Source organism: Muntiacus reevesi, chromosome X (assembly GCF_963930625.1).
Source record: "Muntiacus reevesi chromosome X, mMunRee1.1, whole genome shotgun sequence".
Taxonomy (NCBI): Eukaryota; Metazoa; Chordata; class Mammalia; order Artiodactyla; family Cervidae; genus Muntiacus; species Muntiacus reevesi.
Window position 1 is genome coordinate 135,905,801 of NC_089271.1, and position 25,959 is coordinate 135,931,759.

General features: G+C 35.5%; 1 protein-coding gene across 1 annotated transcript in view; it reads right to left on the reverse strand.

Moving 5' to 3' along the window:
* Positions 1 to 25,959, reverse strand: part of HTR2C (5-hydroxytryptamine receptor 2C) — a 294,503-nt gene that overhangs the window by 74,059 nt on the left and 194,485 nt on the right. Inside the window, exon 4 of the mRNA XM_065916414.1 lies at positions 19,035 to 19,235. Within this exon, the coding sequence (XP_065772486.1) occupies positions 19,035 to 19,235 (201 nt within the window). The remainder of the gene's footprint in view (positions 1 to 19,034; positions 19,236 to 25,959) is intronic.

Sequence of the window (25,959 nt, forward strand, 5' to 3'; positions counted from 1 at the left end):
TGTCTTCGAAAGGAGATAGGAAAAAATATAAAAGATAAAAAGAGAGACAAAAGAGGTTGGGATGGAGATCCGTCCCGGAAAGGGAGTCTTAAAAAAGAGAGAAGTTTCCAAACACCACGAAACACTCTCACTGGCGAGTCTGTGGCAAGCCTTGGAACCTCAGAGGGCAACATGACCAGGACGAAAAATAAATAATTAAAACCCACAGATTATGTGCCTAAGGGCAACTCATAGCAGAGAAACTGCGCAGACGCTCGAATCCACCATACCAAGCGGGGACTGGACAGGGAGGCGTGGGCTGCATTGCTGAGGGTAAGGGCCAGGCATGAGTGCCCCTAGGGCAATCTGAGGGAACTAACTTGAGATAGCAACCCAGACTGTGGGATAGCTACCCCGCAAAATGCCCTAACCTAAGACACCTCCAGGCCCGCTTACAAAACAAAGGACTGAGCAGAACTAGCCAGCTGCAGACAGGTCCATCCCCCGCTGGAGACAGGCAGGGGAGGGCAGCCAAAGCCAGAAGGGGGCAATCCCGGCCCCAGAGAGGCATCCTCTACCAAACTGCAAGCAGGTTTTGTTGCTAATCAAGACTTCTTGGGATTCTGAATGGTCGACATCCAAAGGGAGGGTCGCAGCCAGAGATCACCTCCCCAGAAGAGATAGACAGCACGCCTGAGAAGGTGTGCTGGTTGTACACCCAGAAAACGGAGCAGCAGGGACAGGGGAGGTGATAAGTTACAGCCTTCAACTGGGGGCGACTGCGCTCGCCAAGCACCTGGTCACCTGAGCTGCTCAGACATAAAACGCAGGCCCAACCAAGTCTGCACCTTTGTGGAATACCCGAGAACCTGAACCTGAGTGACTTAGACCTGGGAAGTGCAGGCAACCCAGGGCGCGCCTCAGACAGTTCCCAGCAGAGCAACCTAGAGCCTGAACAGTTTAGACTCAAGCACACACGCAATGAGCAGGGGCAAACCCAGTGTGGCCACGACACTGTGAGCACTCCATACACACGCCAGTGATATTTGTTTGCAATGTTCCTTCTTCCCCACAGCACGACTGAACAATTAAGCCTAAAAAAGTGACCACTACTGCTCCCTTGTGTCAGGGCAGAAATTAGACACTGAGGAGACCAGAAAACAGAAGAAGCTAAAATAAACAGAGGGAACCACTTTGAAAGTGGCAGGTGCAATAGATTAAAACCCTGCAGGTCGCACCGACTACATAGGAAGAGGCCTATATTTATTGAGAAGTATAAGCCAGATCAAGGAACAATCTGAAAATGAACAGACCCCACACTGTCCACAACAACACTAGAGAAAATCCTAGATATATTTTTACTTTTATCATGTTTTAAATTAAAAAAAAATATTAAATTAAAAAAATTATTAAGTTCTCTATTACTCTTTTAATTTTAATCTTTATAACCTACTATTACCTTGAGAAAAAAGAGACTCTTTTTAAAACAAACTTCATATATATATATATATATATTATAATTTTTGTGACTTTGTTTTTTTCTTTAATATTGTAGTTTTGAGAATCTAATCTCTACTCTAGATTTTTATTCTATGCTTTTGGTATTTGCTATCAATTTTTTACCTTTAAGAACCCTATCTTCCATACCCATTTTTACTTGGGAGTGAGATTATTGGATGGATTGCTCTCTCCACCTTTGGACTCTCCTTTATCTCCAACGGGTCACCTCTATCTCCTCCCTCTCCCTTCTATTCTCTACTCAAATCTGTGAATCTCTTTGTCTGTTCCGGGATGTGGAGAACACTTAGGAAACTGACTATGAACTAGATCAGTCTCTCTCCATTTGATTCCCCTTTTTATCCTCCTGGCCACCTCTGTCTCCTTCCTCCTTCTTCTCTTCTATGTGTAACTCTGTGAACATCTCTGAGGGATGCAGACTGTGGAGAGCACATACGGAAGTGATTACTGGCTAGCTTGCTCCCTCCCCTTTTGATTCCCCCTCTTCTCCTCCTGGTCACTGCTATCTCCCTCCTCCCTCTTCTCGTCTCTGTGTAATTCTGTGTACCTCTCCAGGTTTCCCTCACTGTGGAGAAACTTTTCATCATTAACCTAGGTGTTTTATCATTGGTACTGTGTAGATCGAGAAGTATCAAGGCTACTGTAAGAATAAGACTGAAAACCAGAGGCAGGAGGCTTAAGTCCAAATCCTGAGAACACCAGAGAACTCATACTCCAGGGAACATTAACTGATAGGAGCTCATCAAACACCTTCATGCCTCCACTGAAACCAAGCACCACCCAGGGGACAACAAGTTCCAGAGTAAGACAAACCACACAAATTCTCCAGCAACACAGGAACATAGCCCTGAGCTTCAATATACAGGCTGCCCAAAGTTACACCAAACCCATTGACATATCAAAACTCATTACTGGACACTTCATTGCACTCAAGAGAGAAGAAATCCAGCTCCATCCACCAGAACACCGACACAAGCTTCACTAACCAGGAAACCTAGACATGCCACCCGTCCAACCCCACCCACAGCGAGGAACCTCCACAATAAAGAAGAACCACAAATTGCCAGAATATGGAAAGGCCACCCCAAACACAGGATTATAAACAAGATGAAAAGGCAGAGGAATACCCAGCAGGTAAAGGAACAGGATAAATGCCCACCAAACCAAACAAAAGAAGAAGACCTACCTGATAAAGAATTCTAAATAATGATAGTGAAAATGATCCAAAATCTGGAAAACTAAATAAAGTTACAGATAAATAGCCTGCAGACAAGGGTGAGGAGATGCAAGAAATGTTTAATAAAAACCTAGAAGAAATAAAAGAGTCAAGTTATAATGAATAATGCAATAAATGTTCAAAAACATGCTGGAGGGAACCAACAGTAGAATAACGGAGGTAGAAGATAGGATAAGTGAGCTAGAAGATAGAATGGTAGAAATAAATGAAACAGAAAGGAAAAAGGGAAAAAAAGAATCAAAAGAAATGAGGACAACCTCAAAGATCACTGGGACAATGTGAAACACCCCAGCATTCGAATTATAGGAGTCCAAGAAGAAGAAGACAAAAAGAAAGACGATGAGAACATACTCGAGGAGATAATAGTTGAAAACTTCCCTAAAATGGGGAAGGAAATAGCCACCCAAGTCCAAGAAACCCAGAGAGTGCCAAACAAGATAAACACAAGGCAAAACACCCCAAGAGAAATATTAATCAAATTAACAAAAATCAAACACCAAGAACAGACATTAAAAGCAGCAAGGGAAAAACAAAAAATAACACATAAGGGGATTCCCATAAGGATAACAGCTGATCTTTCAATAGAAACTCTTCAGGCCAGAAGGGGATGGCAGGACATACTTAAAGTGACGAAAGAAAAAAAAAAAAAAAAAACAAAAAACCTATAGTCCAGATTACTGTACCCAGTAAGGATCTCATTCAAATATGAAGGAGAAATCAAAAGTTCTACAGACAAGCAAAAGCTGAGAGAATTCAGCACCACCAAACCAGCTCTCCAACAAATGCTAAAGAATCTTCTCTAGACAGGAAACATAGAATGGGTGTATAAACTCGAACCCAAAACAACAAAGTAAATGACAATGGGATCATACTTATCAATAATTACCTTAAATGTAAATGGGTTGAATGCCCCAACCAAAAGACAAAGACTGGCCAAATGGATACAAAAACAAGACCCCTATATATGTTGTCTACAAGAGACCCACCTCAAAACAAGGGAAACATATAGACTGAAAGTGAAGGGCTGGAAAAAGATATTCAATGCATATAGAGACCAAAAGAAAGCAGGACTAGCAATAGTCATATCAGATAAAATAGACTTTAAAACAAAGGCTGAGAAAATAGACAAAGAAGGACACTACATAATGATCAAAGGATCAATCCAAGAAGAAGATATAATTCTATATGCCCCCAACATAGGAGCACCGCAATATGTAAGGCAAATGCTAACAAGTATGAAAGGGGAAATTAACAATAACACAATAATAGTGGGAGACTTTAATACCCTAATCACACCTATGGATAGATCAACTAAACAGAAAACTGACAAGGAAACAAAAACTTTAAATGATGTAATAGATGAGTTAGAGTGAATTGATATCTATAGGACATTTCACTCCAAAACAGTCAATTTCACCTTTTTCTCAAGTGCACATGGAGCCTTCTCCAGGGTAGATCACATTCTGGGCCATAAATCTAGCCATGGTAAGCTCAAAAAAATTGAAATCATTCCAAGCATCTTTCTGACGAAAATGCAGTAAGATCAGATCTCAGTTACAGGAGAAAAATTATTAAAAATTCCAACATATGGAGGCTGAACAACACGTTGCTGAATAACCAAAAAATCACAGAAGAAATTTAAAAAAAAAGAAATAAAAATATGCATAGAAACGAATGAAAATGAAAACACAGCAGCCCAAAACCTATGGGACACTGTAAAAGCACTGCTAAGGGGAAGGTTCATAGCAATATAGGATTACCTCAAGAAACAAGAAAAAAGTCAACTAAATAACCTAACTCTACACCAAAACCAATTTGAAAAGGAAGAAATGAAGAACCCCATGGTTAGTAGAAGGGAAGAAATCTTAAAAATTAGGGCAAAAATAAATGCAAAAGAAACAAAAGATACCAAAGCAAAAATCAGCAAACTCAAAAACTGGTTACTTGAGAAGATGAATAAAATTGACAAACCGTTAGCCAGACTCATCAAGAAACAAAGGGAGAAGAATCAAATCAGCAAAATTGGAAATGAAAATGGAGATCACAACAGACAACACAGAAATACAAAGGATCATAAGGGACAACTATCAGCACCTATATGCCAATAAAACAGACAACTTGGAAGAAATGGACAAATTCTTAGAAAAGTACAACTTTCCAAAACTGAACCAGGAAGAAATAGAAGATCTTAACAGACCATCACAAGCATGGAAATCGAAACTGTAATCAGAAATCTTCTAGCAAACAAAAGCCCAGGACCAGATGGCTTCACAGCTGAATTCTACCAAAAATTTAGAGAAGAGCTAACACCTATCTTACTCAAACTCTTCCAGAAAATTGCAGAAGGTAAACTTCCAAACTCATTCTATGAGGCCACCATCACCCTAACAGCAAAACCTGACAAAGATGCCACAAAAAGAGAAAACTGCATGCCAATATCACTGATGAACATAGATGCAAAAATCCTTAACAAAATTCTAGCAAACAGAATCCAACAACATATTAAAAAGATCATACATCATGACCAAGTGGGCTTTCTCCCAATGATGCAAGGATTCTTAAATATCTGCAAATCAATCAATGTAATACACCTCTTTAACAAATTGAAAAATAAAAACTTTATGATTATATCAATAGATGCAGAAAAAGCCTTTGACAAAATTCAACATCCATTTATGATAAAAACCCTCAGAAAGCAGGAATAGAAGAAACACACCTCAACATAATAAAAGCTATATATGACAAACCCACAGCAAACATTATCCTCAATGGTGAAAAATTGAAAGCATTTCCCCTAAAGTCAGGAACAATGCAAGGATGCCCACTCTCACCACTACTATTCAACATAGTTTTGGAAGTGTTGGCCACAGCAATCAGAGCAGAAAAGCAATAAAAGGAATCCATATTGGAAAAGAAGAAGTAAAACTCTCACTGTCTGCAGATGACATGATCCTCTACATAGAAAACCCTAAAGACTCCACCAGAAAATTTCTAGAGCTAATCAATGAATATAGTAAAGTTGCAGGATATAAAATTAACACACAGAAATCCCTTACATTCCTATACACTTACAATGAGAAAGCAGAAAAAGAAATTAAAGAAACAATTCCATTCACCATTGCAATGAAAAAAATAAAATACCTAGGAATATATATACCTAAAGAAACGAAAGATCTATATATAGAAAACTATAGAACACTGGTGAAAGAAATCAAAGAGGACACCAATAGATGGAGAAATATACCATGTGCATGGACCAGAAGAATAAATAGAGTGAAAATGAGTATACTACCCAAAGCAATCTAAGGATTCAATGCAAACCCCATCAAGCTACCAATGGTATTTGTCAGATAATTAGAACAAGTAATTCCACAATTTGTATGGAAATACAAAAAGCCTCGAGTAACCAAAGCAATCTCGAGAAAGAAGAATGGAACTGGAGGAATCAACCTGCCTGACTTCAGGCTCTAGTACAAAGCCACAGTCATCAAGACAGTATGGTACTGACACAAAGACAGAAATATAGATCAATGGAACAGAATAGAAAGCCCAGAGATAAACCCATGCACCTAAGGGCACCTTATCTTAGACAGAGGAGGCAAGAATATACAATGGAGAAAAGAAAATCTCTTTAACAAGTCTTGCTGTAAAAACTGGTCAACCACTTGTAAAAGAATGAAGCTAGAACACTTTCTAACACCATACAGAAAAACAAACTCAAAATGGATTAAAGATCTAAATGTAAGACCAGAAACTATAAAACTGCTAGAGGAAAATATAGGCAAAACACTCTCCAACATAAACTACAACAGGATCCTCTATGACCCACCTCCCAGAACATTGGAAATAAAAGCAAAAATAAACAAATGGGACCTAATTAAAATTAAAAGCTTTTGCACAACAAAGGAACCTACAAGCAAGGTGAAAAGACAGCCTTCAGAATGGGAGAAGGTAATAGCAAATGAAGCAACAGACAAAGGATTAATCTCAAAAGTATATAAGCAACTCCTGTAGCTCAATTCCAGAAAAATAAACAACCCAATCAAAAAGTTGACCAAAGAACTAAACAGACATTTCTCTAAAGAAGACATACAGATGGCTAACAAACACATGAAAAGATGCTCAACATCATTCATTATCAGAGAAATGCATATCAAAACCACAGTGAGGTACCACTTCACGCCAGTCAATGGCTGCTATCCAAAAGTCTACAAGCAATAAACACTGGAGACAGTGTGGAGTAAAGGGAACCCTCTTATACTGTTGGTGGGAATGCAAACTAGTACAGCACAATGGAGAACATTGTGGAGAACAATGGAGATTCCTTAACAAACTGGAAATAGAACTGCCATATGACCCAGCAATCCCACTGCTAGGTATACACACTGAGGAAAGTAGAATTGAAAGAGATACATGTACCCCAGTGTTCATCATGGCACTGTTTATAACAGCCAGGGCATGGAAGCAACCTAGATGTCCATCAGCAGATGAATGGATAGGAAAGCGGTGGTACATATACACAATGGAATATTACTTAACTATTAAAAAGAATACTTTTGAATCAATTCTAATGAGGTGGATGAAACTGGAGCCTGTTATACAGAGTGAAGTAAGCCAGGAAGTAAAACACCAATAAAGTATACTAACGCACAATTGCACTCATATCACATGCTAGTAAAGTAATGCCCAAATTCTGCAAGTCAAGCTTCAGCAATACGTGAACCGAAAACTTCCAGATGTTCAAGTTGGTATTAGAAAAGGCAGAACAACCAGAGATCAAATTGCCAACATCTGCTGGATCATTAAAAAAGCAAGAGAATTCCAGAAAAACATCTATTTCTGCATTATTGACTATGCCAAAGCCTTTGACTCTGTGGATCACAATAAACTGTGGAAAATTCCGAAAGAGATGGGAATACCAGACCACCTGACCTGCCTCGAGAAACCTGTATGCAGGTCAGGAAGCAACAGTTAGAACTGGACATGGAACAACAGACTGGTTGCAAATAGGAAAAGGAGTACGTCAAGGCTGTATATTGTCACCCTGCTTATTTAACTTATATGCAGATTACATCATGAGAAACACTGGACTGGAAGAAGCACAAACTGGAATCAAGATTGCCAGGAGGAATATCAATAACCTCAGATATACAAATGACACCACCCTTATGGCAAGGAGTGAAGAGGAACTGAAGAGCCTCTTGATGAAGGTGAAAGAAGAGAGTGAAAAAGTTGGCTTAAAGCTTAACATTCAGAAAACTAAGATCATGGCATCTGGTTCCATCACCTCGTGGGAAATAGATGCGGAGACAGTGGAAACAGTGTCAGACTTTAATTTTGGGGGGTCCAAAATCACTGCAAATGGTGACTGCAGTCATGAAATTAAAAGATGCTTATTCCTTGGAAGGAAAGTTATGACCAACCTAGATAGCATATTAAAAAGCAGAGACATTACTTTTCCAACAAAGGTCCATCTGGTCAAGGCTATGCTTTTTCCAGTGGTCATGTATGGATGTGAGTTGGACTGTGAAGAAAGCTGAGTGCCGAAAAATTGATGCTTTTGAACTGTGGTGTTGGAGAAGACTCTTGAGAGTCCCTTGGATTGCAAGGAGATCCAACCAGTCCATCCTAAAGGAGCTAAGTCCTGGGTGTTCATTGGAAGGACTGATGCTGAAGCTGAAACTCCAATACTTTGGCCACCTCATGCGAAGAGTTGACTCACTGGAAAAGACCCTGATGCTGGGAGAAATTGAGGGCAGGAGCAGAAGGGGACGACAGAGGATGGGATGGTTGGATGGCATCACCGACTCGATGGGCATGAGTTTGAGTAAACTCCGGGAGTTGGTGATGGACAGGGAGGCCTGGCATGCTGCGGTTCATGGGGTCGCAAAGAGTCGGACACGACTGAGTGACTGAACTGAACTGAAGTGAATGCATATATATGGAATTTAGAAAGATGGTAATTATAACCCTGTATGCAGTATAGCAAAAGAGACAGAGATGTATTGAACAGTCTTTTGGACTCTGTGGGAGAGGGCGAGGGCAGGATGATATGGGAGAATGGCATTGAAACATGTAAATTATCATATGTGAAATGAATCACCAGTCCAGTCTTGATGCATGAAGCAGTGTATCAGGCCTGGTCCACTGGGATGACACAGATGAATGGGATGTGAGGGGGGTGGGAGGAGGTTCAAGATGGGGAACACATGTACACCCATGGAGGATTCAAGTCAATGTATGGCAAAACCAATACAATATTGTGAAGTAAAATATATAAACAAATTAATTTAAAAAAAAGGACAGGTTAAGTCAATTGGCTATGGGAAGTAAGAGAACGAGTCTAAAATAATCCTCAGACTTCTTTTTGGGTATATGGAAGATGCTATTGCTTTGAGAACACACTTGAGAAACAAAAGTGTAGGAGGAGGGGATAATGAAAATGAGAGAAAGGTGATGAGTACAATCTTGGTGAGATGGCATTTGAAATATACATACCTAACATTCATCTCAATACAGCTTAAGCTAGATATCTGGATAGATAATCTAATGAAATAAATAGAAGTATTTATTTGACATTCATCAGTAGATAGATTTTAAGATATTTCTGTGGATGAAATAAGCCAGGAAAAGTGTATTAGTGGTTGGAATGGACAGGATGTTAGGAAGAGCGAGAGTAAAGTAGAAAATGAATGGAACAAGAGCAGACAGAAAGATGGAAGAAAACCAAAGAAAACTGATGTAGCATGCAAAGGATGAGAGAATTAGGAAAGCATTTTCCATTGTTTCAAATGACACAGGGAGAGCTAGAGTTGGAAACATAATTCTTAAAATTTGGTCCATGGGTACCTCAGTGTCTCTAAGAATATCAGTGGTTTTATGAAGTCAAAACTATTCCCATAATAATACTAATATTTTATTTGCTGTTTTCACCGTGTGGTTACATGCTGCAAAATAATGGTGAGTAAAACTGCTGATTTGTTGTTGTTGTTGTTCAGTCACTCTGTTGTGTCTGACTCTTTGCGGCCTCACGAACTGCAGAACACCAGGCTGATAATCTTAGCATGAAGTCAAACTAGTGATACTGAATTGTAAAAGTAGTCCTTGCATTGCTTACCACCACATACTTTCAGGGGGGAAAATGAGCCAATTTTACTTAAGAATGTCTTTGATGAAGCAGTAGAAACTAATATTAATTTTATGAAATTTTGACCCTTTTAATAATCCATGCGATGAAATGGAAGTATACATAGAGCACTTCTGCTGCATATTGACATAAGATGGTTGCTTTGTGGAAAAGCACTTCAGCAGTTGTTATAATTGGAAGATAAACTAGCCTTTTTTCCCATGGAATAACATTTTTATTTGAAAGAATGACTGCAAGACACACCAGGGTTATTCATACTTGGATAATTGGCAGATATTTTCTCAAAGATGGATGAGTTGAATCTGCTGTGTCAAGCAAAAAAGAAATGGTATTTGCTACCATGATAAAACTTCAGCTTTCAGGTGAATATTGGAACTTTGGGGAACTTGTATCTGTCCAGGAAGGCATGATACTTTATGCTTAGAGTGCTTTCTGATAAGATTGGTAGGAATTATTAATATATGTGATTTTTGGTATTGTATTAACATTTGAAAAATCTGCACAACTCAGTGAAATAATATTTTCCAAAATATCTACACTTGATGTTATTAAAGAAAGCATGGATAAAATATTCTTCAAAATGCAAGACAGATTAGTGGATTTTAATGTAACAGCATATGAAAAGTTCAGGGATATGGCTTCCGATTCCACATTGCAACTAAACTTAAGAAACTACCACTTACCGAATTTTAGTGTAGTATCAAAAAAAAAGTGTCCACTATTATCTGAAAATATTACTAAAACATTTTACTTTATTGAAGTTATCTATCTGTAATGAGGTTATATATTTTATTCACATAATTTAACCAAAGCAGCTCATTACAACAGATTAGATGCAGCAGCAAAGATGAGAATTTCTCTTCTAAGCCAGAAGATAAAGAGATTTGAAAAAAGTTTGACAATGCTACTCTATTCACTAATTTAATTTCTTTGCAAAATATAGCTATTATTCATAGAGCTATGTTATTCATGTTAACATGTATTAGGTTTAGTATTTTTAAATAAACCCACACATAATTTAAATTTTTTCCATTTTATTTTATAGACAGATATATATCTATTTCTAAATAGATATAATTCATATAAACAAGAGTTCTTTGGGATCTTCAATAACATTTAAGTGTGTACAGATATCCTGAGACCAAAAACCTTGATAAGTAACAATTATTTAATAAATGATTAAGAAGTCACTAATGAATTCACAGAGATAGTTTCAGTAGAGTGACAAAGCTGCAAGATTCATTCTTATGAGATAGATTATAGATAGTGGTAAGGAGGGCATGGGAGTGCCTATATAATAAGATTGCTCTATGGTCTGAGAGACAGCGTGGCCATAACCTAGAAAGAATTTTTTTTAAATTCAGTTATTTCTTCTAAATTTATAAATATAAAGAGACCCCTATAAAAATAAACAAGCTTTTAAACAAGCTTTTAAAATGGAAGTAAAATTAATGTTAAAGCTAATAGGGAAAATTAAACATCTTGGAATTTCTAGACAAGCTCTGAAAAACAAAAGCGATGAGTGGTGATTAATTATATCAGATGATAACATTTATTATAAAACTTTCATAATTAAAACAGTGTGGAATTAGCACATAAAGAGACACACAAATAGAATAAAATATAAACTTCAGAGATAGGCTCAGATATGTAAGAATATTTCACATGCTATAAAGATGGCATCATATATCAGAGTAGATCAACTTTTTGAGTAACAAGCATGAGACAACTGAATGGTTATATGGAAGGAGATAAAATTAAATGGATATCTCACCACAGACAAACATTAACTCCAAGTGGATTGGGGGCCTAAATGTAAAAAAATGAAGAAAACATGAGTAATGTATTGTTTAACCTGACTATGAGAAGAGAATATATAACTATAACTGAACATAGAAAGGAAATTTGATTTATAAAATGAACAGCAAAATAATAATAATAATAGTTTTGCCTGGCAAAATCACCATAAGATATAGCAATAGTGATCACAGTATTTTCATTTACATGTGAAATGTGTATTATTTTTGATGTAAAAAGAGTTTCAAAATTGAGAAATAAAGATATGAAAAACAGAAAAATGAGCAAAACACACACTTTGTGAAAAACTGAATTAATAATGACAAACATGAAAACAAACTCAACTTCAGCTATAATAAAATAGTTAAAACTATACTTAGATAGCATATCTCACCTATTAGATTGGCAAAAATTTAAAGTTTTAACTACACTTCATTAGCAAGATTTGGGACAAATCCGCTCTCTTGAGTTCATTAGCTCAACCCCTAATGAAATGTATATGTGTACATTTATCTCTTAATAAATCAACTCTGCTTCTTGGAATTTTTGCTGAAATTAAACTCCAAAAATTATGAAACACACAGAGTTAGAGAGAGAATGATATGAACATTATTTCTGGTGGAATTACTGGTAATTGCAAAATATTAGAAACAACTTAAATACTCATATTACACAGGAGATTGATTAAATAAATTATGATATATCTGTAAAATACAGTCCTAGTGAGTATTAGAAAAAGGAATTAAATAGAGTGCTTAGATCATTTACATGATATTTGGGTTTACATCTATCATATTCCTATGAATTGATAGAGGGTGATTTCCAGGACATATTACCAAATAAAGAACAGCAAAGTGTTAACATGTATGTAATATTTTATCTTTTATTTAAGAAAGGATAAACAGAAATATATATATATATATATATTTTTTTTTGCAAAAATTAACTTCAAAATATATTCCAGAAATCAGTGAATGGGTTAACCAAGGGAGAAAAGAAAGAGTGACATTTCTCTGAGTATACCATTTTAATACTTTTGACTTTGGGGACATTATATTAAGGTGGCTTTTTCTTTTAAGTTTTTACATATTAAAAGTCTCTGAGGTTTTATGTATTAAAAAACAAAGGCAACAAGATAGGGTAAATCAATACTGAATGTATACAAAAACCAAAACAAACCCTAACTGTAAAGAATTGGTAACAGAACCACATAGAAGAAAAAAATTCATCCTAATTCTAGCAGTTTGGACACAGAGCTTTGACCTATATCCTCAGTGGGAATCATTCTAAAGACAGAAGGCATTGTAATGCAATTTTAAATGTAGCATTTTATTTACTGAGTGGTATGAGGATAGAAATTCTGAAATGAATTTGTATATTGTAGGATTTAGAAAATATAAATAGTAAATAAATATATTGATGCTTTTGAGGATCACATTACTCACTGTGAGAAAAATGAGGAATAACAAGGAATTGGGAAAGTAGTGGAAGAGTCTTGTATTACTGGATAGGAATTAAATGCATAGATATATAGAAGTAACCATATCCTAGTAGCAATGCCTATACCAAGATTTCTTATTGGTTTATAAAACATCTGACCACTAAAAAAGGGGGGGTTTCCTTGGATGAAATAACTGATTTCAAAACTGGGACATGGAAAAGAGAGGGTAAACCTGGTAAAATCAATGGCAGAAAGTAAGGAAATGCTCAGAGTACTGATGGGACATATCAAAGGGGTTCTCATTGGACAAATCTGGGATGACTTGAGCATCAAAATAATTAAGGATAGGAATGAATTAAGTTACATTGATTACAAAAGAAATCAGGAATCTTTACCAATACAAATAAATAACAAAGTGAGCAAGAAAATTCTTCCTTACAGTATGCCAACTAATAAAGAAAGGAAGAAAGAACAATAAAGTGAGAAAAATGATCAGTCTACAATCACATAATAATAAATGGTTCAGAGATGAGTCATCAGTGGATTCTAAGTCCATTGGGTCAAAGCTTATTGAGAAATAATTTCTAAATTTGCAAATGTATGTAGATTTTTCTGTTTACCTTTTGGTAAACATTTCTATTTCATTTGAACTTGAATAATTTTATGACTCCAGCACTTGAAATTTATTGAGAATTAACTTATGGTCAAATATATGGTAAATTTTGAGAAATATTTCTTATGTAAATGACAGAAATATGTATTTTAACTTGTTAATGAGTTCAGTTTTTTCATTGTCCTCATACAATCACTGAAAAGAGTGTGTTAAAATCTTGTACCATGATTGCAGATTTGTTTGTCTTTACAATTCTGTCCATTTTTGACTTAATAATGTTGAGGCCATATTATTACACATATACATGTTTATTATTATGTGTCTTCCAAATGAATTAAATCCTTCATCATTATGAAGTAACTTTTCTTTAAAATTATTATTTTTTGCTGAAAAATATATCCTGGTAAATTGTTAACATAGTTACACAGTCTTTCCATTGGTTAGGGCTTTTGTGGAGTAGCTTTTTAATCCTTTACTTTCCTTGTGATTTGTATATGCTTCTTATAAACACCTAGATTATTTTTTCAACTCTTGTCTGAGAGTCTTAGAATATTTACTCCCATTTACAGTGAATATACTATGGATATATTTAGTTTTAATTCTGCCATCTTAGTACATGTTTCTATATTTTGCCATCTGATTTGTGTTTCTTTTCTTTTCATCCTTTATTGTCTCCTTTTGGATTTATTATATTATTCTCTAATATTTTTCTATAAATTTGGAAGTTAAACATTTCTTCTCTATTAGTTATTACCTCTGAATGGACATGTTATACTTAGTCATCAAAGTTTAATATTAAATATCATTTTTACTTTTCTCCTGGACAATGAAAAAGTTTACTTTCAACTCTCTCTTCTTATATGCTATTATTTTGTGAATTTTAGTTTCATTAATATACTGAGATCCATAAAAAAATATTATTGTTTTATAAGTCAATGTTTATGTTTAACTTCACATTTACCATTTGCATTGCATTTAGTTGCTTCCTGCATCTCCAACCTTCCATTTGTGGCCATTTTCCTTTATTTGAAGAATATCCTTTATTATTTTGTTAAGTAAGAGTCTGCTTTTGTCATGTTCTCTTAGTTTTTGTTTGTCTGATAATGTCTTTATTTCACTTTGATTCTTGAGTGATTCTATAATTTTGCTGAATATATGATTCTAATTTAGCATTCACTTTTTAAAAACTTTATTTTGTTTTAGGCTATAGCTGATTAATAATGTTGTGATAGTTTCAGGTGAGCAGTGAAGGGACTTAGTTATACATATATCAATTCTACATATATTGACACTATCATTTGAATGGTAGTGTTGAAGGTAGTGTTGAATGGTAGTTCTCACTGTTGTTGAGAAGGCATTCATCCATCTTATCATTGCACTATTGAACTGAACTTGATCTTTTTTTCTTTAAGGTTGATTTATATTTTATCTTTTTCTGCAGTGTCACTATGATGGCTCTAAACGTGGACTGCTTTTTATTCATTCTGCTTGAGACTTGTTGAGCTCTTTAAATGTGAGTATCTGTGTCTTTCATCAATTTGAAAAGCCATTATTTCTTCAAATCTTGCTTTCCTACCATTCTTTTCTCACCTTGTGGAACTCTTCTAATTTTATACTGTGTGTCTATTATCTTCTTATTTTCTCTTTTATAACCTTCCAATTTTCCTTGCTTCATTCATCACAGTTTCCTGTAACTGACATCCAGCAATGCTCTCTTAGCTTTCTCATCCAGTAATGCTTTCTCTTGTCTAATCTGTCTTTGAGTTCTAAAGTTTTCATGCTAATGTTTAACTTCCACATTTCTTCATTGTTTATTGATTTTGTATCTTAAATGTCATGCTTTATAGTTTGCAGTTTCTTGCTGAAATATTTAAGTTCAGCTTATAATTTTCATGTGCTGTGCTGTGCTTAGCCACTCAGTTGTGTCTGACTCTTTGCGACCCTGTGGACTGTAGCCTGTCAGGATCCTCTGTCCATGGGTAGTCTCCAGGCAAGAATACTGGAGTGGGCTGCCATGCCCTGCTCCAGGGGATCTTCCCAACCCAAGGATCAAATCCAGATCTCCCACATTGCAGGCAAATTCTTTACAATCTGAGCCACCAGGGAAGTCCAAGAACACTGGAATGGGTAGCCTATACATTCTCCAGGGCATCTTCCTGACTCAGGAATCGAACTGGGGTCTCATGGATTGCAGGCGGATTCTTCAACAGCTGAGCCATCAGGGAAGCTCTAATTTCCATGTGCACACTACAAACAAAACACATTGTCTTGTTTTCCTCATCTTGTCTTGTTTGTTCTTTTCCAATGAGTCCTTCCAATGAAGGACTGATATTGAAGCTGAAACTCCAATACTTTGGCCTCCTCATGTAAAAACTGACTCATTAGAAAAGACCCTGATGCTGGGAAAGATTGAAGGCAGGAGGAGAAGGGGACAACAGAGGATAAAATGATTGAATGGCATCCCCAACTCAATGGACATGAGTTTGAGCAAGTTCCGGGAGTTGGGGATGGACAGGGAAGCCTGGTATGGGGTTGCAAAGAGTTGGAAACGACTGAGTGACTGAACTGAACTGATATGGTTCATGTCGTCTTGTTTTTTCATGTGCCTGTTTATCATTGTATTTCAGTTACAGGAATTAAAAGTAATTGAAAGAAACAATTTCAAGCCTAGGATAATTTTTTTTTTTGCTTCTATCAAGAAAACTAGAAAGGTCAAGAATATAAAATCACTTTATTCCAATTTCCAGGCTCGATATTTTTTGGTTACATAGGTGACTTGAACGAAGCCTGAACTCCATGTCAATGGTGGTTTAATTCTGCTTCATCTGTATTTCTAGTGTACAGGCCTTTGGGATCCAAAAATAAGCTCAAGTCAGTTGACCTTTGCCAGGCTCATGAGACTAGAATGAGCTTCTCAACCTGTTATCACATCTTCAGGTTTGCAAATGCTTCATTAGCAGACATGACCCAAAAGTCATATTCATTTTTCTGGATTTCTGTCTTTCTGGATGTCTCACTATTTTATTATATTCTCAATGCTTATAATATTTTTTTCCATATTTTTGTTATCTTTAGCATAAGAATCTGTCTAAATTACCCAGGCTGTAATTGTTAGAAGCTAATGCTTTTGTAATTATTAGAAGCTAATTGATGCTTTTGAACTGTGGAGAAGACTCTTGATAGTCCCTTGGACTGCAAGGAGATCCAGCCAGTTCATCCTAAAGGAAATTAGTCCTGAATATTCATTGGAAGGACTGATACTGAAGTTGAAATTCCAATACTTTGGCCACTTGATGTGAAGAGCTGACTCATTGGGAAAAATCCTGATGCTGGGAAAGGTTGAAGGTGGGAGAAGGGGATGACAGAGGATGAGATGGTTGGATGACATCACAGACTCGGTGGACATAAGTTTGAGTAAGCCCTGGGAGTTGGTGATGGACAGGGAAGCCTGGCATGCTGCAGTTCATGGGGTTGCAAAGAGTCAGACACGACTGAGCAACTGAACTGAATTGAATGCTTCTAATATTCTGATTTAATTTAGCTGTGTATTTCTTTTGTAAACACCACAAGAATTAACATCTTCCTAGAGAAGCTCTTCAGGATGGAAATGGTAAAATCTGTAAACCTTTGAACATGTAGTTCAAATTGTGTATTTAGGTTCACTTTTCTTTCTGGGAGATGTTTTTATATTATTGCTTTTTATCTTAAAGTGTGTGTGTGTGTGTGTGTGTGTGTAGCCACCTATAATAGAACAATCTTAAAACTTAAATTTATTTTATTAATAAACCCAGAGTCAAAAATCTTTCGATGATATCAGAAATGTGGTCTTGATCTCATAAAATTTACTGGAATCTTTTACAGAAACATAACTTTTAAGAAGAATTATTTAATGAGACACTAACTGTAAATTTCAACTGAAAGAGAAAAAAAAAAGGAAAAAAATGGATTGTAAAAGCCCTTATATGCCAATCAGTTAAATTTTGTGACTTGAATATTAGCGCCCCATCACTTCACGGCAAATAGATGAGGAAACAATGGAAACAGTGACAGATTTTAATTTTTTGGGCTCCAAAATCACTGCAGATAGTGACTGCAGCCATGAAATTAAAAGATGCTTAATACTTGGAAGAAAAGCTGTGACGAACCTAGCCAGCATATTAAAAACCAGAGACATTACTTTGCCAACAAAGGTCCATCTAGTCAAAGCTATGGTTTTTCCAGTAGTCATGTATGGATGTGAGAGTTGGACTCTAAAGAAAACTGAACACCAAAGAATTGATGCTTTTGAATTGTGGTGTTGGAGAAGACTCTTGAGAGTCCCTTGGACAGCAAGGAGATCCAACCAGTCCATTCTAAAGGAAGTCAGTCCTGAATATTCATTGGAAGGACTGATGCTGAAGCTGAAACTCCAATACTTTGGCCACCTGAAGCGAAAAAGTGACTCATTGGACGAGACCCTGATGCTGGGAAAGACTGAAGGCAGGAGGAGAAGGGGACGACAGAGGATGAGATGGTTGGATGGCATCACCGGCTCAATGGACGTGAGTTTGAGTAAACTCCGGGAGTTGGTGATGGACAGGGAGGCCTGGTGTGCCACAGTCCATGGGGTTGCAAAGAGTCAGACACGACTGAGTGACTGAACTGACTGACTGAACTGAAGGCATGCATATTTTAATTATAAGCTATAAGATGATCATTTTTCTCCCTTCGACTTCCCCCAAATGTTCAAAGAAACCAATAAATGTTTTTCTTTTTGTATAACCAGAATTCAAGGATATATTTAAAAACATGGGGGAAATAGTATATTTTAAGTAGATTAACAGTATAAATTTAGACATGTTTACTTTGTGAAGATTTGTATTGCACTATAAAATTTTCTACTGAAGATACAGAGTTAGAATAAAAATGTTAAGATTAATATTCTGGGATAGATTTATCTTTTCCAAGATTTAAATGCTCTATTTTAAAAATTTAGACCTTTCCATATATTTTTGTCATCTTCAAATCATTTTAAATATCTCAGAGGTATGTGTCTGTGTTGCAGAATTCATTGGCACTTTGACTCACAAAATAATTTAACAGCATAAACGGAAACTTTACTTTTGCATATTCATATGCTTTACATTTCTTTCATTATTGTTAACCTAAATATCAGATAAATAGGTTAAGAATAATCATTAATTAGAAGAATCCCGATTAAACGCAAATGTTACCAGTCGACGTCTGTACGTTGTTCACAGTACATAATCCGAAAGTATTGAGCATAGCCGCTGCAATTCTACTGGCCAAGAAAGTTAATTACCTAAAGAAATTGCCCAAACAATAGCAATCTTCATGATGGCCTTAGTCCGTGAATTGAAACGGCTATGCTCAATAGGATTACGTATTGCTACATACCGATCCAGCGAAATAGCGCAGAGGTGCATGATGGACGCTGTAGAAAATAAAACATCTAAAGAAATCCAGACGGGGCACAAATATCTAGGTAATGGCCAGACATAATCTGAAAGAGAACAGAGAGAAGACAAGAAGAACATGTTATGCAAATTATACCGACTATAGTTTTAGTCTATTTTTTCTCATAATCTAAATTGTTAAAAGGAAATGAAATTTGGTAAACGTTGTTTTTCCATAGTAATGATGATGACAATAACAATAACACATTCAGTGTTACATATATTATTTTTTATTGAGGTAAAACTTACATATTAATCATTTTAAATTGTACAATCCTGAAGCATTTAGTCCATTCACATCATCATGCAACCATCACCTCTTTCTAGTTCTAAAATATTTCATCATTGCAAAAGGAAACTGCTACCCATTAAGCAGTCACTCTCCATTTTCCCATTTTTCGCCCCCCTACTCATCCCCCTCCCCAGCCCCTGAAAATTTCTTATTTGCTTTTTATCTTTTGAATTTAGCTAATCTGGGTATTTTATATAATCAAAATCATACAGTAAGCAATCTTTTGTGTCTTACTTCTTTCACTTAACACAGTATTTTTAAAGTTCTTCAATTTTGTAGCTTCTATAAGTACTTCATTCTTTTCTATCACTGATGCTCTTATCAGTTGAGATTTTTCTGGGATGGTATTGTAAATGGAATTGTTTTCTCAATTTCATTTATGATTTGCTCATTTCTCCTGTAAAAAACTATAATTAATTTTCATGCATTAATCTTGTATCCTCCAACTTTGCTGAATTCATTTATTATATCCATATTTTTGTGTGTGTGTTCTTTAGGATATTCCATATGAAAGATCATGTCATCTGTGAAAAGTGCCAATTTTATTTTTTTTTTTTCCAGTTTTCCTCTGCCTTTTATTTTCTTTCTTGTTTGATTTCTTTAGATAGAATCTCCAGTGCAATGTTAAGTGTCAGTAGTGAAAGCAGATGTCCTGTCTTTTTCCTGATCTTAAAGAGTAATCTTTCAGTATTGAGTTGGATGTTAACTGTGGGTTTTTCATAAATGCCCTTTGTCGTGTTGAGAAAGTTTCTTTTTATGCCTAGTTTGTTGCATGTTTTTATCATGAAAGAGTGATGGGTTTTGCTAAACACCTTTTCTCTATCAATAGAGATGATTGTGTGCTTCTCTTACCTTCATTGTATTCATGTGATGTATTACATTAATTGACTTTTATATGCTGAACCATCTTTCATTCCTGGGATAAGTCACACTTGGTCATGGTGCATAATATGATGCCAAATTTAGTTTGCTTTTGTTGAGGATTTCTTGCATCTATATTCAAAAGTGACATTGGTTTATACTTATCTTTTCTTGTAATCTGGCTTTGGTATCTGGATAATGCTGGTCTCATAGAAAGAGTTACAATTGTTCCCTCATCTTTTATTTTGTAGGAGTTTGAAAAATACTGGTGTTAATCCTTCTTTAAATGATTGATAAAATTTTTCAGTGGAGCCATCTGGTCCAAGACTTGTCTTGCTGGCAGGTTTTTTGATTGTTGATGAAATGTCTTTACTTGTTATCAGAGTCTTTATTTCTTTTTTTATTTTTTTCATTTATTTTTATTAGTTGGAGGCTAATTACTTTACAATATTGTAGTGGTTTTTGTCATACATTGACATGAATCAGCCATGGATTTACATGTATTCCCCATCCCGATCCCCCCTCCCACCTCCCTGTCCACCCGATTCCTCTGGGTCTTCCCAGTGCACCAGACCCGAGCACTTGTCTCATGCATCCAGCCTGGGCTGGTGATCTGTTTCACCCTAGATAATATACATGTTTTGATTCTGTTCTCTCGAAACATCCCAACCTCGCCTTCTCCCACAGAGTCCAAAATTCTGTTCTGTACATCTGTGTCTGTTTTTCTGTTTTGCATATAGGGTTATCGTTACCATCTTTCTAAATTCCATATATATGCGTTAGTATATTGTATTGGTCTTTATCTTTCTGGCTTACTTCACTCTGTCAGAGTCTTTATTTCTTCTTGAGACACTTTTAGTAGTTTGCATGTTTCTAGGAATTTGTTTATTTCATTTAGCTTATGTGATTTGTTGGAGTACAATTGTTCATTTATTATTTTATAATTCTTTTAATTTCTCTAAGTTCAGTAATAATGCCCCTCACCACTTTCATTTTTAATTTTAGAAATTTGTATCTTCTCTCTTTTTTTCATAATATTTCTAGTTGAAAGTTTGTCAACTTTGTTGACTTTACTGTGCCTTGAGTCTCAATTTCTCCATTTTTTGAAGTAGAGTTTATAGTTTTGCCATACACAGAATTCTTGGTTGACAAAATTTTTGTTTTTGCGTGCTTTAAATATGCAATATCACTGCCTTCTGGGCCCCATGGTTTCTAAAGAGAAATTCATTATTAGTCTTGTTAAAGATCCCATATAATTTTGACCATAATGTCTTGGTGTGGATCTCTTGAAATAATATGTTTATAGAGTTCATTGAGCTTCTTATACATGTAGATTCATGTCTTTCCTCAAAGTGTGGGAAATTTTGGCCAATATTTCCTTAAATTTCTTTCTGCATGTTTTCTCCCTTCTCTTTCTCTTCTGGCACTACCATTATACATGTGTTAGTAAACTTGATAGTGTCTCATGTGTCTCTAGGGTGCTGTTCATTTTCCTTCATCTTTTCTCTTTCTTCTCCTCACACTGGTTGATCTCAATTGATCTGTCTCAAAGTTCTTCAATTTTTCCTTCTTTCTGCTCAGTTCTGCAGTTGAATCAGTCTAGCAAATTTTTAACTTCAGCTTTTGTATTTTTCATCCTCCAAATTTGTATTTAATTTCTTTTTATAATTTATACTCCTTTATTGCTATTCTTTGTTGAGGTGACATTATCCTTATTTCCTTTAGTTCTTTGTCCATGGTTTCCTTTGGCTATTTGAGCATTTTGAGAATTGATTTAAAGCTTTGTCTATTTAAGTCTAATGCCTAGGTTTCCTCAGTATTATTTTCTTTTTTACTATGAAGGAGTCATACTTTCTAGTTTCTTTGCATTCTTCTTACCTTTGATGAAACTTGAACACTTTGAACTTCATAATGTGGCACCTCAAGAATTTAGATTTTTTTACCCTAGACATGCATGATTCAGAGGTCAGCTAGAGATTTAAGCAGACTTTATGGTTCCCCAGAGAAGAATCTGTGGTTTGCCTTATCTCTGTCCTTTCCTTGATTCTCCCTCAACTTTTAGTTTTGAGATTTCCTCAAACTCTTTCTTCAGTTCCTTTGAGCTACTAAAACTACAGATTTTGGGGAAGTTTAGTATTTCACCTGGCATAGACTGCATCTTTCTCTTTGGCTAATAAGTCATGAAATTTGTAAACTCAACCAGTATTGTTCACTTCTTCCAAGTCTTAAGAAACCCCAGAATCTTTGTTTTAGGTTTTTCTCCTGTACATTTAGAGTTGTTTTAGTATTGTGTTTAGAGTTGATGGGCTTGCCTGATAGCTCAGTTGGTAAAGAGTCCGCCTGCAATGCAGGAGACCCTGGTTCAATTCCTGGGTCAGGAAGATCCTCTGGAGAAGGGTTAGACTACCTACTCCAGTATTCTTGGGCTCCCCTTGTGGCTCAGCTGGTAAAGAATCCACCTGCGTTGCAGGAGACCTGGGTTTAATCCCTGGGTTGGGAAGATTCCCTGGAGAAGGGAAAGGCTACCCACTCCAGTATTCTGGCCTAGAGAATTCCATAGACTGTATAGTCCATGGGGTTGCAAAGAGTCAGACACGATTGAACGACTTTCACTTTCACTTTTTATTGGCAATACCAGAAGTGTAACTAACAACCATTGGAATTCAAGGGGCAAAACAAAGAAATCAAAGACGTTATTAAGAATTATTCTAAACAAAATATTGATAAATGTTCATTTCTGTTCATCATTATCTTGTAATCTCCTCAGATTGTATCCACCCAGAAATTGACTGCTTTGAGGGTTTGTGTATTCTCAACCTGTTTCATCTGCAGAAATTCAGTTCAGTTCAGTTCAGTCGCTCAGTAGTGTCCAACTCTTTGTGACCCCATGGACTGCAGCACGCCAGGCCTCCTTGTCCATCACCAACTCCTGGAGTTTACTCAAACTCAAGTTCATTGAGTTGTTGATGCCAGAAATTACTTTTCCAATTTTGTTTCAAATACACAAGTATCACCTGACTGCCATTATGTGGACAATTGTGTTGCTATAACCACTGGAGTATAAAATGCATTAGGTCAATGTTCTCTGTGTTTTATTTTTCTACTAATTAATTCATGATACATAGGTCAATGCATAGCACAAAGCAGGTATCCAATAAATATTTATTAAATTTGTAAATGAATATATCCCCCTCAACAGATTATAACATCACCCTAAATCCAACTTCATCATGCTGTGCTGTGCTTAGTTGCTCAGTCATGCCCGACTCATTGTGACCCCATGGAGTTAATCCTCAAGGCTTCTCTGTCCATGGCGATTCTCCTGGCAAGAATACTGGAATGGGTTGCCATGCTCTTTTCCGGGGGATCTTCCCAACCCAGGGATTGAGCCCAGGTTTCCCATGTTGCAGGTTGACTCTTTACTGTCTGAGCCACCAGGAAAGCCCAAGAATACTGGAGTGGGTAGCCTATCCCTTCTCCAGAGGGCCTTCCCAACTCAGGAATCAAATCAGGATCTCCTGCATTGCAGGTGGATTCTTTATCAGCTGAGCTATCAGAGAAGCCCCAACTTTATCATATGCCAATATACATTCTCAAGAGGGTACATATCCACTTTGCAGATCCACTATCTAGTCAGTTCTCAGTTCTCAGCAATTATACATTTAATAATGGCAAAAACGGCAATAGCTATTATATATCTTTTACCAAGCACAGTGTTAGCAGTGTTAGTTAGGTATTTCATTTTTAGTTCTAATCCATATAACTGTAATATCAACTCTATTACCCTACAGTGTGAGGAAAATGTGTCTCAAAGTTTCAGACTTGTTCAAGTCTACAGAATTTTGCTCCATATCTGACATTTTTTTCCCCAAACACAAAGGTACTTCCTATCACCATTTATTAAATAATAAATACAATTGTGTTTTACAATACAGGACAATATTCCTTGTGCAGGTTTTTCAAGAAGTCTACTTTTAAACCTATAAGACAGCAAAATCCAAAAACAAAGGGAAAGAACAAGCACCTAAAGTAAAAACTATCCCAAAGATAGCAATATCAGAATGAGTTAAATTATTCATTATCAAAAATAGTTGCAGAAAACTTTATCTGAATTTGTGTAAGCCAAGTTTTCTCAAACTTGTCTGATTATAACTATTCCCTAAGGTTTTTTTTTTAATCAAAAATGTTTTTCCTGGATTTCACTGCAAACATTTTAATTCAAAATATTTACAGTTTCAGTGAAAATTTAGTTTCTGTTTGCCTTTGTAAGAAGACAAATGTATTTTTCAAGTTGTCTCAATGGAATTAAAGTGTATTTTCTTTAGACAAATTTCTGAGAAGAAATATGTGAAAAGTTTGTTGGAAATTGCATAGAAAAAGGCCATATAGCATAATTTCCATGAGGGAGGTCAGTTAGTTGAATGAGATAAAATCTTGTTTTCAGACGCAAAAATTGCATAGTGTTTCATAAGATATTTTCCTATATTCACCCATTTATTCATTCAAAGATTACATCAGCCTTAGTAACCAAAACTCACAGGCATCACCACCAATATCGATAATAATGAAAAAAACTGAATAACAGACACTGTAAAATTTCAGTTCATTTGTTCAAATGAAAAAATAAAAGGGATTTATTTCTATGAAATGTTGGAGATAACATTTGTTTGGTACAATAAATATTTGTTACTTATTTAAAGGAATAACCTCACCAGAGAGAAAATAGCAATTTTCCAATTTTCTGATAATATGATTAAGAAATGTGGAATGTTGGATTGTAAAATAATCCCAAAGCTAAAATGGAAATGAGAAGTTATAATTGATGTCTTTAAGTTAACATATATGAAAAGATGAACAAACATAAAAAAAGTTTAAAAATTTCATCAGTTCATTTCATAAAATAATACAGTGTCAGTATCAAAACATACAAAATACTGAAAAAATGAGACTAGAGACAAATAGCATTCATTGATATAGATTCCAAATTACAAACAAAATATTCAAATATTCACAAATAGAATTCAGCAAAGAGTAAAATGAGTAAAACATCACAGTAAAATAATTTAGTTCAAGAATGTAATGATAATTTAATATCACAAAAATCTGCCAATATATTATTTTATATTAACATTTGTAAAGAAAGTTTATGAGCTTTATTCTTAAGAATAGCTTTATAAAATGCTATAAAATATAGGAGCCATTCCTAATTAAAACTTTAATTAATTATATAGAGATAAATAGAATTCCCCCTTAAATTTGATAACTTACAAAACCCAAGAACAAATATAAATAGTAATGCATTAAATACATTTCAATTACATTAAATTTAAAAATTGGACAGGGCAGAAATTTACAGAGACTTTAAATCAGTACCATAACCATACTCAATGAAGGAGGGGTGGATAGTCTTGAAATTAACAGAAAGAGAACTTCACAAATAAGTAGTACTTATGAAAAAGAAACAAATGAAGAGTTTAGAGCTGAAAAAAAAATCAGAAAAAAAAATCACTGTGTGGGCTCAATAGAAGAATGGATATGATAGATGAAGAGTCATTAAAACTGAATGTAGATCAATAGGAATTATCCAAATGAACAAGAATGAGAAAAAATTAAAAATA